General features: G+C 38.1%; 2 protein-coding genes across 14 annotated transcripts in view; one reads left to right on the top strand and one right to left on the bottom strand.

Annotated features, from left to right (window-relative positions):
* wu:fj49a02 (myomegalin) overlaps positions 1-5,630 on the top strand; it is a 40,070-nt gene extending 34,440 nt beyond the window's left edge. For 8 of the 12 annotated variants that reach the window (XM_036216190.1, XM_024273230.2, XM_036216191.1 and 5 more), the window contains 8 exons: positions 894-1,130; positions 1,231-1,332; positions 1,482-1,693; positions 1,783-1,917; positions 1,992-2,130; positions 3,419-3,465; positions 3,611-3,665; positions 4,985-5,630. In XM_036216190.1, coding sequence (XP_036072083.1) covers positions 894-1,130; positions 1,231-1,332; positions 1,482-1,693; positions 1,783-1,917; positions 1,992-2,130; positions 3,419-3,465; positions 3,611-3,665; positions 4,985-5,097 — 1,040 coding nt within the window. In that variant the 3' untranslated portion in view covers positions 5,098-5,630. The remainder of the gene's footprint in view (positions 1-893; positions 1,131-1,230; positions 1,333-1,481; positions 1,694-1,782; positions 1,918-1,991; positions 2,131-3,418; positions 3,466-3,610; positions 3,666-4,984) is intronic. The other 4 variants (XM_024273221.2, XM_024273225.2, XM_024273224.2 and 1 more) reach the window with 4 other exon arrangements.
* Positions 5,631-8,811: 3,181 nt separating this feature from the next.
* The window catches only part of prkab2 (protein kinase, AMP-activated, beta 2 non-catalytic subunit), a 7,775-nt gene continuing 1,287 nt past the window's right edge, over positions 8,812-15,299 (bottom strand). The window contains exons 2-8 of one of the 2 annotated variants that reach the window (XM_024274319.2): positions 13,837-14,011; positions 13,607-13,764; positions 13,416-13,509; positions 12,242-12,356; positions 12,039-12,172; positions 11,850-11,918; positions 8,812-10,060 (exon numbers count right to left, since the gene is read on the bottom strand). In XM_024274319.2, the coding sequence (XP_024130087.1) occupies positions 9,983-10,060; positions 11,850-11,918; positions 12,039-12,172; positions 12,242-12,356; positions 13,416-13,509; positions 13,607-13,764; positions 13,837-13,995 (807 nt within the window). In that variant the 5' untranslated portion in view covers positions 13,996-14,011 and the 3' untranslated portion in view covers positions 8,812-9,982. Of the gene's footprint in view, positions 10,061-11,849; positions 11,919-12,038; positions 12,357-13,415; positions 13,510-13,606; positions 13,765-13,836; positions 14,012-15,299 lie in introns of both variants that reach the window. The other variant, XM_024274318.2, reaches the window with a different exon arrangement.

Below are 15,299 nucleotides of genomic sequence, written 5' to 3'. Positions count from 1 at the left end.
AAAAAATTATAGTTGCTGTGGCCCATTGTCACGGTGACATTATAATGCGTTGCTTATGGAGGGATTTTTGTGCCACCATATAGCAAGCAAAAGTCACGGTTTTGGGATCATTTTTTTTCTAATTGCAAGCAAAATGTAAAGTGTAAAGATTAAAAACTCATGAATTCATCATTTTTATAATGTTTTTATTTATTTATTTTTTTTGCTTTCAAAAGATGTTTTTGTGTTTGCAGCAAAAATGTTTTTAGATGGGTTAATTTTGATTTTGCGTTCAAACGTTTCTGTTTCACGTGATGTTTGTGTCACCAAACAGCCTGCTGATTGGTCTGGATTCTATCCAATCAAATCGCCATATCTGCTACAGAGGCTCAAACGCCTAACTGGCTCTTTTACCCTCAATGTTGCCTCTTTGGCTGATGGGGAAAAAAATCATCTTTGATCATTTTAAAAATGTTTCTTTATTTGTTTTGAATAAGTCTGCACATACAGAACATTGTGAATGGAATTTCACAATGTTTCCACACCCAGCAGCCAATCAGAATCGAGTATTCACCCGGACCATTTAAAGTGCAAAAATGCAAAGTTTGTTTCTTATGGCTGTATGTCAACATATTTGCTTTCTTGGAGTAATGCTGCAGACATAGAAGTCCTTAGAGTTTTGTTCATCTTACTGTTTTATGTGTTTTATGCACACAAGTTACTCTACTGAGTAATACATTTCTAAATTTAAACATTTCAGACAGTAAAAATGAGGAGAAAATGTTATCTGGCCCAATCGTGATTAATCACAACCCAAAAGTGTGATTAATTTGATATATATTTTTTAAATTGATAGCACTAAAAGTAATATAAACAGAAGCTGTAGCCTTGCAGTGTAATTGTGAATATTTCAGGGTACCTGTGCGAGGTGGCAGGTCTTCCAGTGGAACTGGGGGAGTTGCTTGGGGAGGTGAGGAGTCTGCGGGCTCAGCTGCAGAGCAGCGTCCAGGAGAACAGCGCCCTCAAGCAGCTGGAGCTCCACAAACAGCTGGAGCAGAAGCTGGGAGTCACGTCACCCCGTCCTGCTTCCCTGTCGGCTCTCTCTGCCAGCCCTCAGAGAGAAAACTTCTACAGACGGCAGCTGCTTCACGGTGAGATGGGGGGGGTTTGCGGTCATGAGACTCACCTACAGTGTGCTGCGTGGTTTTGCTGTGTGTCCAAGCCCGGCTTGTGTATCTGTGTGTTCCGCAGACCCCGCTCCATCGCCACCAGTCAGAGATATTGGTCTGTTTAACTGTGGATCTCCAGGTCCCCCCTACTCAGACCTGGAGGACAGCCATAGCACGGCTAATGGTGTGACTAACTGTATTCTTAGATTAATCTGTCTAATGCTTTGCTTTGTAAAACATGTTTTAGCTGCTTTCCTTTGTGGTCTTTTAAATAATGCATAATTTAGTTGAAAAAATATATCATTTTATTCGCTTCAACTCTGTTGCTTCCAGTAGACCCCCTCGATCCTCACTCCGAGCTGGAGGGGGAGGCCCCCGACGGATCGTTTGCAAACCGTAACGGTCGACATGCTATCGGTCATGTGGACGATTTCAGCGCCCTGCAGCAGCAAGTTCTGGAAGGCCGGAGCCTCGTTCAGCGCATGGAGACAACCCTGCAGGCCTGCTTTGGTCCAGATGGCAGCGAGGAGGAGAGCGGCAAACTGGTTGGCTTTTCTTAAACTCACCTGGATTGATGTGTTATCTTACAGTTCATTAAATGAAACCCTCGTGCTTATACAAACTTGTCTTATAGGTTCTGGACAACAGATGTGTAAAAAATCTTCTGTCCAACACCAGAACTCTCAGACAGATCTTGGAAGAGGCGATGTCTCTGCTGAAGATGTTCTGGAGAGCAGCTCTTCCCAGCTCTGATCTAAACCTGAAGAAGGTTTGAGGATTGTTAACACACATTTGAACAAGCTTCAGTCGTGCCCAGAAAAACGGGAATATGTGTTTGTACAGGAGCAGTGCATGCAGGAGGAGATCCTGTCCCTGAAACTGCGAATATCAGAGCAGGAGGAGGTTCTTAGAGGAACGATCCAGAGACTGAGGAGCACCAGCCGCACCAAGGAGAACATGGAGCACTTTATCGTCAGCCAGTGTGAGTATGAAAAGAGAGGAAAAGTTCATGTTCTGTCTGAAAATCAACTTTATTTGTAGAGCACCTTTCCTGCTGTTGAACACCTCAAAGTTCCTTACATAAAAATAAATAATTGTATAGTAATCATAATTTAAAAAAAAAACACTTTATTCATTTTTTTTTAAAAATGGGAAAAACAGTCCATATTATCAAATTAAAACATGAAGACATTTTAAAACTATATAAAAGTTAAGCTAAAAAGTTGAGTTTTTTTCTGACTCCTCCACAGAGGATGAAGCCCTCATCCACTGTGCTCATTGTGGCACCGACATCACTGATACATACAAGCTTTTCCGATGGCTATTTTGCATCTGTTCTTGACTTACATTGATTTGAATAAGGAAATATATTATAAAAATATGTATTTTTTAAAAAGAAATATCTTTATATATATTAGGGATGTCAAATAATGGTGTTAATTGCGATTAAATAATTAATCACAGAGTTTTTCACACTTTTTAAAAATGTTTTAATCAAATTTATTTTATTTCTGCCTTGGACGGTTGCTTCTTCTGTAAAGCCGTCCATGTCTGATAATGCGCACCTGAAAGAGCATTATCCCGCTCATACCATGGTCATTTACAAAAAAAACAAAGATCAAATCGATAATTGAAACTTCAATCCTGTTATATTTTTAACTTTAGATAGTTTTTCTACAAAAAGTGGACTATTTAAAAAGCATGACCTCATGTTGTAGTAACAGCTTCTGCTGTGTTCTGCTCTCACTTTTTCATCTCTGAAATAAGTGATTGTCATCTCTGATCGCTTGTTTTTGTCGAGTTTGTTTCAAAGAATCAAAGACTAAGTTCTTAAATTTCCCCACAGTCAATCCTCCAGTCTCATTTCCTCCTTTGATTCTGTTCTGCTTCATTCTAGTCTTTAAAACGATAAAATTTACCACACTGGTTAAAGGAAACTATAAAATCACTTGTCTTTTCTACTGTTGTAATAAACTGTGAAATAAAGTACGTCAGCATATGCATTATGGTATTAATTAGAACTTCTTGGTCAATACTTGATCAATAATTGAGCATAATTAATAATTGAAAACACGAATTTCATTGGAGTTGGTTTCTAAAAAGTCATCAAGGGGACACAGCCACAGATAACTGGGTGTCATCAGCATAAAGTTTATCCAGATGAAGTCACCAAGTGGAAGCATGTACTGGTTAAAAAATGAGAACCAAGGACTGAGCCTTAACGATACTCTTAAAATTCCAAATCCTGTTTCTCCTTTTTGTTTTTGCAGTATCTAGGACTCGTGATGTGCTGAAAAAAGCAAGGTCAAATCTGGAGGTAACCAAATGTCGCTGTTTCCCATGAACTCAGTCTTCACACATCAGTCGGACGTTTTGTCTGGACCACATGGTGTCGAGTCTTGTTGTCATCCCTTCACTGTCTTTCTTCTCCCTTCTTCCCTCCAACCAAACCCCCACCCCAGAAGAACGAGCTGAGACTTTCCTCTTTAAGCTCCTCCTCTTCCTGTCCCTATGCTGGTAATTGTCAGGTTCTGTCGTCATTTCCTCACCGAGTGAGGCGGCTTCTGCCTGCTTCGGCTAACCATACTGACATTTTGCTTTCCTTCCTAAAGAGAACTTCATCTGCACTCATCATTCCTGCTTTAGCAAATGAACTTTTAAAACATTTAATTAATATGCACAAACATTGTTTCATAACAACATATATACTTAGAAGAGTTGACAGCGGTCAAATGACACCTGTATCATCGTCATTTCTAATATCAGACATAATCTATTCAAGGCTTCACACATTATTAGAGTTGGACGTGTGACAAACTAAAAAAAGCTGTGACCTTTAGAATTAGCGCTTCTATAAAAAAGCTGCATGCAGTCGCATCATGAGGTGGAGTACAGGAGGTTTGAGAGCTGCTGCTTTGCTGTTCGATCACTCATTCAGAGCTGAGCTCACCGTGCGCAGATGCAGATGAATCCTGCTTTTACACCGCCTATAAATGAATTGTGTGACATTTTGAGAAACAAAAAGCCTGCATTCCCTTTTATTTATAGTAAGTGACATGTAGTTTAAATTTAATTTGTGTATTCAGTTAGTTGCTCATATTTACACCTGGCAAATTGAATGTAGCTTCAAAATTAAATAGTAAATGAAATCGGTCAATTTAAATTCTGTTAGATAATTTGTACGAGAAATAATAAAAAAATATATAGGAATACTAGCCTTTTAATCCCGCTACAGCTAATTAATTTTGGTAAAAAATGTTCTTGTCAGGACAATGTGTACTTTTATCTCTTTAGTTATGTCGTTTTATAGAAGTTTCCCAATCAACAAGTCCAAAATCCATTGTTGTAGAATTTTCCCAGAAGTCTCTGCAAAAAAACATGAGTGCATCAATGCTCAACAAATTAGCAAACATAGACCACAATGCATTGTGGTTGAACAATTTTTCATTTAAAAAGCATCTATTTAATTTATATATATATTGTGCATGTTTTCATCATAAGAACTCAGTGAATTCATATATAGTCTTTATAAAAGATTTGTATTCATTAGGGTTTTACTTTACTACCATAAGGTAATATTTAAAAAGTAGAGAACATGTGTCCAAATTTGGTTAAATCCAAGACATTAAATAATCCTGCACTATTACGTTTTAGGGTGTAGTGAGGGAATTCTGACGAAGCCTTATAAGTTTTGCACTAATTGTAGGATTTCATTCCCACATGTTTGATACAGTAGTTACTCAAAATGTCAAGCTATTCATTTGGAAATACTACCTGCCTATGCGTCCTTGTTTTAGGGTTTCATGTTAACAATCCCTTTTTCTGCCCGTGTCCAGCTAAAGACCCACAAAGTGTTCCTGGTCGGGGTGACCTGAAGCCCGGTGGTGTTCGTGGAGCAGCCAGCCACCGCCTGACGGCGAGGAAGCGCAGCAGCCGATGTCTGCTGTAGACGTCGACAGACGCAGCCTCAGCACCTCTGACCTCTGTGATAAATTAGCCAAGTCCCTGTAATGCCATCCCATTCACCAGCCTTCCCTCCCCATGACTGCCTGCCTGCCTGAACACACTCACCTTACCTCTGTTTTCCAGGCAGTTTGTGCACAGTTTTATCTGCACGTTGAGCCTTCCGCGGTGAGTGTTTGTCTTTGGGTGACACAGTCAGCAGTTAACTATGTCGTGTGTGTGACAGAAAGTCGACGGAAATGTGCCTACGGAGGTTTCAGTGAAGTGTGTCCTTATTCACGGATTTTCAGCATGGTTTTCCACAGATCAGGGGGGTGTTTAATGAGAACTATTTCTAATACACAGAAAGGGACACCATCGTATCCTGTTAGCCAGGCTCTCTATCTGTGTCTAAAGCATGTGTCAAAGTCAAGGCCCAGGGGCCAGATCCGGCCCTCCAGATCATTTTATTGTTATTAATGGCCCGATGTTATCTTGCCCTTATTTTTAACTTGTACAAAAAATATATTTTTATGGAGAGTAAAATATTGAAAGTTATTTGAGGTTTAAGTTCATTTATTCTGGAATAATATTCCTGCCTGTTTTCATTATTCATAATTATGTTAAAAATGTAGGGTTTTAAAGTTTTAAAAATTGGCATTGTGCTAGCTTTTTAGAGTATTTTGGCATTTAGGCTATTTTGGAGTTTAGCTCATTTTTAGGCTAAAGCTAGTTGTTTTGGCTAATTTAGGCTTTTTTAAGTTTCCAGGCAGTTTTGGAGTTAAGCTAATATTTAAATGCTAGCTGTTTTGGCTAATTTATCATTTTTTTCAGTTTTTTAGGCCAATTTGAAGTTTAGCTATTTTTTTTAACAACATGCTAGCTGTTTTTTTAGGTTAATTTGGCATTTAGCTAATATTTTAGCTGACTATCAGCTTCAGCGTTTTCAGCTATTAGCTTCAGTGTTTTTAGCTGTCAGCTTCAGCGTTTTTAACTATCAGTTTCAACATCTTCAGCTATCAGCACTAGCGTTTTTAGCTATCAATTTCAACATCTTCAGCTGTCAGCGCTAGCATCTTCAGCAGCCAAATTCAGCTTAGAGCATTCCCACTAGCATTATCGCAGGCAATACTATAAATCTAGTTCTTAATTATGTTAAAAAGTTACGTTTTTAAAGTTTTAAAAATTTAGTTTTAGTTTGTTCAATAAATGTTTATCCTGTGTTAGCCCACAACCTAAGGTGTGTTTTGGATTTTGCCCCCTCGTGCGATTGAGTTTGACACCCCTGGTCTAAAGGCACCGCCCCCTGAGAGTCGGATAATTTGTGGACAGAACGGACGTTTGTGCATGTTAGAAAAAAGGCTTTTGAGAGGGATTCTGCACATGCGTGTGTGAGATCAAGCACTGCTCACCCAAAGACAAGACTCACCTGACTGCCACAGAAGTGCAACCTTACAGTTTGTGACACTTTTACCTTACATCTTTTTGAAAATGCAATGCAAAAAACCTGACATCTACAATGTATTGTTATTAATAATAATATTATCTACAGTGGAAGAATGTACGATAGGCAGATTTTTGTGGAGGAAACCTATGAGTTAGCATTCGTCATAAACTTTAACCTTTTAACACCAGAGTGTTCATGTTCTTTGATTTATTGTAACTTTTTAGCTGTTAACACGATAATTCCAGTAGATTCTGAAGGAGAACGCCGTTTTTCTCCTTCAGAATCTGCTGTAATTATTATGTTAATGGTTAAAAAGTAATGTTTGTATGTAAGGTTCACATAGGACGCCTCAGGTGTTAAAGAGTTAAAGTTGCTTTATTTTGATTGTTGAGAGGCTTTATTGTGAAAAAGTCTTGAATATTATCAAGCTTAAAGAACATAAATAGAAGTGCACAGGTGGAGAAATGCGTACCCGCTCCTGTGCAGGAGTTCTCATTTGAGCATGTGCAATAATCATTCATTTATGATTTTGATGGTCACTGGATTGTTATCCACACTCCGTCATGATTTGGACAGTGTTGCTGCTGTGTTTATTTAAATGCATGACAGAGTGTTTCGCTGGAAATCTAAGCTACGGACGGTGGGATTGCTACTTCTTGCCAAAGTTTGACCTTTTAAACTCCTCACTCTGACTTTGCCTTATCCATAAAGCCCAGAGTGGATCAACCGCAGGGTTACCAAGGTGTCTTTTATGAGGGCCTTTAGAACCACAGAGACGGTAACCGTTGGACAGACGAATCAGGTCATTTTTAAAAAGACGAGCTCCATTATTTTTTTTTCTTTTTTGGACCAAAACACAAACTTTTTAGCCACGAGGCCAAATGCTTTTTGTCTTGCTGTTATTTCTCTTGGTTCAGGCCTTCATAGCATTCCCATGGCAACGGCAAAAATGATGCAAACTTTGGCAGGCTGATAGTTGGGTCTGTCACTTTATTTGCTGTACACTTCTGCGCTGTAAATAACCTGCTTTTCGTGAGCGTGTTTGTGAACATTCAACCTTTGCTTTTTGCAAAGTTGATCATCTGGGTAGCTGTGCAATAGCTAAAAAAAGAAAATTGTTCACGTGGATAAAAAAATAAAAAAAAAAACACGTGTTTGTTGCTGACCTGCAGAATGATTCAATAGATTCCGCCACTTATGATCGATTATTAGTCAAGTAGGTTGCGCCTTATGTGTGATTGCAACAAATATGCCTTTATGATATATAAACACATATCCTTTATAGCTCTGAATAAAATTGCTTGGCCTGCCTTCAGATTAGCGCTTCGTCAGCTTCAGTGGTTCAAACGGCCTCAAGTTTTACTGAATTAGGTTTGCATTTGAATGTTTTCAAAAAGAGGATAAATATTGCCAAGTATTTGAATAAATTCATGTTACATTATGTGGTGTCTTTTAAAACTACAAAGCCAGCTTCTGAATGACTGAGAAATGTCACCTTGTTCAATACAAACTAAGCCTTTTTTTGCTATTTGTTTCTAAAAAAACAAAAATAATAAAGGGAAGAAAACCTTTTGAAATGTTTTATTGGTTTAAAGTTGCATATGTATATAATGCTTTTTAGGTTGTGAGAGCTGATGCAGGGCACATGAATGCTAACTCCAGTGTGTTGTCTTAGAAATAAAGGATTTTGAGAGAATAAAACATTTGAAAAAGTTGTTTTCTTGTCATTTCTCGCTAGGGCTGCCACAATTAGTCGACTAATCGATGACTAATCGACTACTAAAATAGTCGATGACTAATTTAATAGTCGATTAGTCGTTACTTTATATTATATGGAGTCAGAGTGTAGTAAAGTTGAAAGAGATAATAGGATTATTCTAGCTTTTGGGACTATTGGCATTTATTAAGGTTTTTTAGGCTATTTTTTTTTAGGTTAATTTGGCATTTAACTAATATTTTAGCTGGCTATCAGCTTCAGGGTTTTCAGCTATCAATTTCAGCATCTTCAGCAATCAAATTCAGCTTACAGCATTCACGCTAACATTATCACAGATAAAGCAAGTGTGAATATATCTAGTTATGCTTGACCCGATTAGTCGACTAATCTGAAAAAATAATCGGGGATTAGTCGACTATTAAAATAATCGTTTGTGGCAGCACTATTTCTAACATTGAAATTTTACTCAATTAGATTTTAAATGGTTGCTTTGTTGCTAAACCAAACTTTGCCAGAATTTATAAACACTGTCTAAATTAAACAGAAAGAGACTGGCATTAGGATCACAGAGTAGTGTATTTATTTGCAGTAAAGTACAATCGTCTATAGAGGATTACCACAGTCTTTATGCTAAGCATTTTCATTCATTTATAAAGTACAACTGCAAAATTCAAGTTTTGGTTTTAGCCCTAAAAGCTCTGGATCCATGGCTCTTCTCCAAACTTATTTATCAAATCTCTTTAAAAAATACCGCCAGGCTTTTAGAAAATAAAAAAAGCCCAGCTTAACATTCACAGAATACTCCAGAGAGATTCTTTAACGTTTGAAGAGTTGTGAGCGTTCACACGCAGGCAACTGACAACTGCCAAAACACGGGTGTGTCTTCCATATTTCAAGACAAAATTTAAATAAATGGCAACCGATCATCATCAAAACCCTCATTTCTGACATTTATGACACTGAAATGTGAGTGCAGACCTTTAAGCAGGGCTGCACGTGTAACACACAAATACAGTACAATCTTTTTTCTGTAAGAAAGCAGGCAAATGTGACAATACACTCATTAGATTAAAAGACAATACCACCCAAAGGCTGCTTGCTGCATAGTTAAAGCTCGTGTCAACGATAATGCTCAAACATTCATCAGAATAAAAGCAGCAGCTAAGCAAAGACTTCAGACCACTTCCTGTGCGAAAGTAAGATAAAGAAAACGAAAAAGGACTACAACTGTAGTTCTGGACTAAGCTGGACGACTAAACAAAAACAGGATGTCAAGCCTTTGGCTCAAACAGTCAGAAATGATTTCACGACCCACTATTGCACTTCACCTAAACAACAGCTCACCTGTCATTCTGCTTACATTCAGCAAGTGAGATAAAAACGTAACAAGTCCAAACACAGCAGTAACATAAAAAAGAACCAGAGCGTTTCTCAAAGATGGGATCACACCGACTACAATCTTGTTTTTATATATATATATAAATGTGAAAAAATACAAACACCACGCAGTGATTTATTCAGGCTCATCTGCAAGGAGATGTCACCAGTTAAAGCCACAACAGAGTTCTTTTACCACACCTTGCTACCTTTGTTCAGAGCCCTATGTAGAAGTGCAGCTTTCTTCAGAGCAGCCTGTAAACATGGTTCGGTGCAACTCCCGTCTAAAAGTAATGACAAACTGAAAAGAAAAGAAAACGCGCCGCTCCCTCGGAGCACCTGAGCGAGGGCTTAGATGGGTTTGTACAGCAGAGAGGTGACGTACTTCTTCTTGTATCTGTGAGTAGCACTTAGCACCATCACTCCATCCTACACAGAAAAGAAAAAAAACATCAAGATTAAAGCTTCCTTTTGATTGGCCTAGCAGCTGCTACACTGCCCTCACTCTCCCCTAATGCCCCTCCCACCTCGGTTAGACCTGCAATTCATTTAAAAGAAACATCTTTTTTCCTAAATTGGCAGCTTTTCTCTCCATAGCAACTATTTTATCCTTTTGTCCTTTGAGGCTAATGAACAGATATTAGTAATTTTTAAAAGAATTGGCAAAAGTACATTTTTGGATTTCCTTAGCAACAGAGATTTTTTTTATCTTAATTGTTTCTCCCTTGAAAATAGCCAGGATTTAGTCTTCATTTTGGCAAATTCATTTGCCCCAAACTGAGTATTTTTTCTTTTCTTTCGTTACTTTCTCTGAGGCAGACGGAGCAAGAGAACGTAATCGCATACACACCATTAATGCATCCCTTTTTTGTGCACGTGTGCACACTCAAACAAAAGGGGAATATCCTGCTGCGTCTAACAGGAATTTTCAAAATAAAACAGTAAATAACTAAAATAAGACAGAAAAATTATACTTACTGTTAAAATATTTCTCGCGGACCAAATCAAAATTGACATAAATTCACTTAATATTTCCAGGCTGCTCATAATCATACCCACATTCCTCATATCATATAACCATAGAAAATGTTACATCATTTCATTCAACTTTAGCCAAGGATTCAAGAATTTCCACAATATTCCAGTTAAAAAATATACGAGCAACAGGGGAAACGTCACTTTTTCTAGCTCGCCATGCTAAACATTTTTCCCAAGTAGCAATCGAGAAATTGTGAAGCGATAGATCAAAATCCCAAGGAGGAGTTTAAATTTGTAGCTGATACTAAAGATGATTTGTATTTTTATTTTTTTATATATTCAAGATGGCGACCTCTGTCCGGGGTTCAAGGTCAACAAAACTTTGGTTGTGGTGGCAGACTTATGCCTGGTTCACACCGGACATGAAATCACTGCAAAGTGGCGCAGAACAGAGGCCGCTTCCATTTGGCGCCCTTCATGCCAGACGCGATGCGCCGCGGCCGTCTCTCGCTACGCAGTGAACATTTGAGCATCTGGTCTAAATTTTGCGCGAGCTGTGAGTGATCCACATCAATTCTTGCAGGAAGTTACACCAAGACACAAACAGACTCTAAACAGACTGTAGAGATGAAAATCAACACCAAAAAACAGACACACACATGCACACACTGATCAACGTTGTGGGCCAACCTCGGACAGGGGGTGTGGTTTTGGGTGTCTCATAATGGCAAAAAAGAAGCTCTAAATAACCACAGCTGAGCAGAAGCGCCTGTTGATCGTCGTGGAAAAATACGTGTCTGGTGTGAACTGGCGGTGAAGCAGAAACACAACGCTTCCGCGTCCGGTGTGAACCAGGCGTTAAATCGCAGAATTTCACACTTGGTCACAAAATAGCCTTCAAGCCGTAGGTCCTGTAACCATTCAATAGTAATTTTAAAACTTAATTAAATATCCCCGACTTTTGTGTTTTAGTTTTGTTAGTGGATTTAGAGTTTTTTCTTTATCAGCCCATTTAGAGATTTTGGCCCCATTATTTCTTTTGTCGGTTTCTGTCAAAATGTGCTCAAACTGTAAAAAAAATGTGGTTCTTCCAGTCAAGGACGGCTGTGAGCCATAAATAAAAACAACAAGTTAAAATCAGAACAATGAGGAGGAACATTTAGCTATTTTAACATTTAAAAATAGGAAAAATAAATTGCAAAAAATCAGAGTACAAGCAACATCAACACAGTAAACTTACCTTTATCGAGAGAGCATAAAGGTGATTTAGCATGACATGGTTGGGTTCAGGCAGCAGAGCAGGGTCACACTGGAGTTCAGAAACCAATGAAAACAGCAGAGATTATCGTCCAGAGAAACTACAGCAGCATCAGTGTTTAGAACTGACAGTAAAGATGAATCACTGAAAGACAAAAGGTAAAATACTGACTGATATGTTGGTGTCCTTGTTCAGAATGACTTGAAGCAGGTGAGGGGGGAGAATCGGAGGGGCTTTGAAGTGCTTTTCAGGTCTGAAGATGTACTGCTCCTGTCCGTACGGGCCTGGAGGCGAGCTGGACAGGTCTGGAAGCATAAAGATGTGTTCAGGGTGTACCGACCTATTTAGAACTAAATCCATGGCAACGGACTCACCTGATGTGTCCGAGCACTCCAGGGAGTCCACCTGCAGCGCGTCAAACACCTCAAAGTCAGACTTCTTCACCTGGATCAGGTTGTTGATCGTTCCCAGCTGGCTGGTTACCACCGGCTGAGAAACAGAGCAAAGATCCTGAAGTTAATGATCAAATATGGAAAATATTAACACTAAAGCAGATATGAAAAAAAATATATATAACTGCCATCACAAGTCTGAGTCTTGCACCAAATGCTAAATACACAAACAAAACACACAAATCAAATAAAACTTTTTTATAAACCACTACATTAAAGCAAAGAGCTTTACAGACTGAACCAAATGTATTTCAAGCTATAAAAAAAAATATTTAATTTAAGTTTGATGAATATTTGCATCAATAGGCATCAAGGGGTTAAAACATTTGATAATTAAATTATAAAGACACAGAATGCCCTCAATCAAGCTGCTCTGTGAATTAATTATAGAAGTGTTAGTTGACAGGTATTGACCTAAACCAATGTAAAGTTTAAAATCTTAAAATCTGCTGTCAACGGCTTACCAACTTATAGTACAAAATAGAAATAAAAAGAGCTCAAAAAACATTATATTTGAATATTTTTTTCCTTCCTTTCTGCTTCAACTGAAACAACCCTGTTAACTTATGGTAAATTAAGATTATTTTTTGCCAGCTTGTTAAAGTTATAAGTTAATTCTTAGGAGTTTTGGTAACACATTTTAAAATGCTGACTGCAACAAAGAAACTTTTTTTTTTTTTTTTTTACAAAAACTACAAATAGAGAAAAGTGATCGCGGTGTAGGGCTGCACGGTGGCGCAGTGGTTAGCGCTCTTGCCTCACAGCGAGAAGGCCCCGGTTCGAATCCCAGCTGGGACCTTTCTGTGTGGAGTTTGCATGTTCTCCCCGTGCATGCGTGGGTTTTCACCGGGGACTCCGGCTTCCTCCCACCGTCCAAAAACATGCTTCATAGGTTAATTGGTGACTCTAAATTGCCCCTAGGTGTGAATGTGAGAGTGAATGTGTGTGTGATTGAGGCCCTGCGACAGACTGGCGACCTGTCCAGGGTGTACCCCGCCTTCGCCCATCAGCAGCCGGGATAGGCTCCGGCACCCCCGCAACCCCGAAAGGGAAGAAGCGGTCAAGAAGATGGATGGATGGATGGATCGCGGTGTACCTCTGAAGGATCATGAACCCACTGTCCATCCACAAAAAACTTGTACTGGTGCTCTCCTTCAGGCAGGTCCAAAATAGCAACAAAGTCATTGTGGCTTTAAAGAGGAAAAAGAAAAGTAAAATATAAATGAAGTGATGGCAAAACTTCAAACACATTTTACACAGGTCTATTACGCAAAACAAACTGTTTACCTTTTATTTAGTGGAATCTTAGTGTTCCAGTTATTGAAAGAGCCGGCGATATAAACTTCCTTCCCCCCTCCACCCCAGCGAATCACTGTAGGTCGAGCCTGAGGGGCAGTTTTAACCAGGTCATCTAGATCCGGGGTGAATTCTTTATCCCCTGACCCCTAAATACAAACATTAATATTCATAATATGATCATTTAAACAGGTTAAAAAGAGACATTGTTGGATTCTTACCTTGGACTCGGGTCCATGAGTGTTGAAGATGTTGGGATCATCTGTGCTGTCCACCATCTTGCTGCTGTGCTCTTGATCTTTGTGGCTGCCGCTGCTGTCGGAGCGGTGGGCTTTGTTTCCATGCCGATCTCCAGATACCCTGTCACTTGTGTTACCCATGATGCTTCGCTGCTCACTGTGCGAAAGACAGGATGGAAAAAAACTAAGAGTGGGAACAAAACTATTATTTTTAAAACAATTTTTCAAACTGTTCCATTCAGTTTGCATTAAAGTTTTTTAATCATTAATATTTATCAGAAACTTTTTTTTTATTTTATGCTTCCATAAATGGTTTTTGTCACCTTTTTAAGCAGTTTATAGAAATGATTTAGTCTTCTCTGTAAAGTTTGTGTTTCACTGAGCAGATTTATGCCAGAAAATTGTTTATATTGTCCTCTAAACACTATTTACCTGAAAACTCGGTTCCTTAAGAGCATGTAAACGTGTCCAGCAACAGTCTATCCATATAGAATACATTTATTTCTTATTTTTTTGCTTTTTTATGTCACTAATTTGAAACAGGCAGACTGACAATCCCAATCCATAAAAAAGATGCTTAAACTTTTAATGCATGTATGGGACAAACTCTGGGATAACTTTTGTTCCAGATTGCAAAAAAATTGCAAGAATGTATGTTAGGCAAAAAATGTAGCACAAAAATTAATTATTTTTTTCATTAAAATATATACATTTTTCTAAAAAGAATCTAAAAACATTGATATCTTTTGTTGAAGTTAACAGGATGAAACAATAGTATAATAATCTGAAGTAAAATGTACTTTTAACTAAAAATGTTTAAGAAAATATAAACTCAATTTAAAATTTGTTGAAATGTTGCTACTTTTTTTCCACACTGGGGTAACTATCATCACACAGGCACTGGTCCTATTTTTCCCCCCAGTACATAAACAAGTACAAACATTTTTCCTTCACTTCTAATACTTTCTCAGCGTAAATTTCTTAATTTTAGGGGCTAAATAGTAAGTAAACAAGTAAATATTTATTTTAATAGGACCTTTCTCAGATAAAAAAAAAATCAAAGTGCTTTACAAAAGTAAAAAGACATAAGTAAAACCAGTCATACACATATTGAAGACAAACAAAAGTAAAAGCAAGGTAAAACACAACAAAAAACAAAATTATAAAATGTGTGTTCTGAAAGAATAAAAAGGCTTGGGTCATAAAAGCTTTAATTTGCTGCACAAAGAAGCAGGTGTTTGCTGAACACTGTAGGTTGGTGGATTCACCATGACAGTGCTTGATTCATAGCATGCTGATCGGCTTCAGTCAACAAACAGTAAATCCTGCTTTCCTTTATATAGCATTCAGATCTAGCATTACAGAATAAGGATAAAAAATCTACCAATAAATAAAATGGAAAAAGAGTATTTTGAACTACTCACCACCTGTATTTTATTTCCTTA

This window comes from Oryzias melastigma, linkage group LG17 (assembly GCF_002922805.2).
Source record: "Oryzias melastigma strain HK-1 linkage group LG17, ASM292280v2, whole genome shotgun sequence".
NCBI lineage: Eukaryota > Metazoa > Chordata > Actinopteri > Beloniformes > Adrianichthyidae > Oryzias > Oryzias melastigma.
Note: the sequence above shows the minus strand (reverse complement) of the source record. Positions and strands in the feature narration are given on the sequence as shown.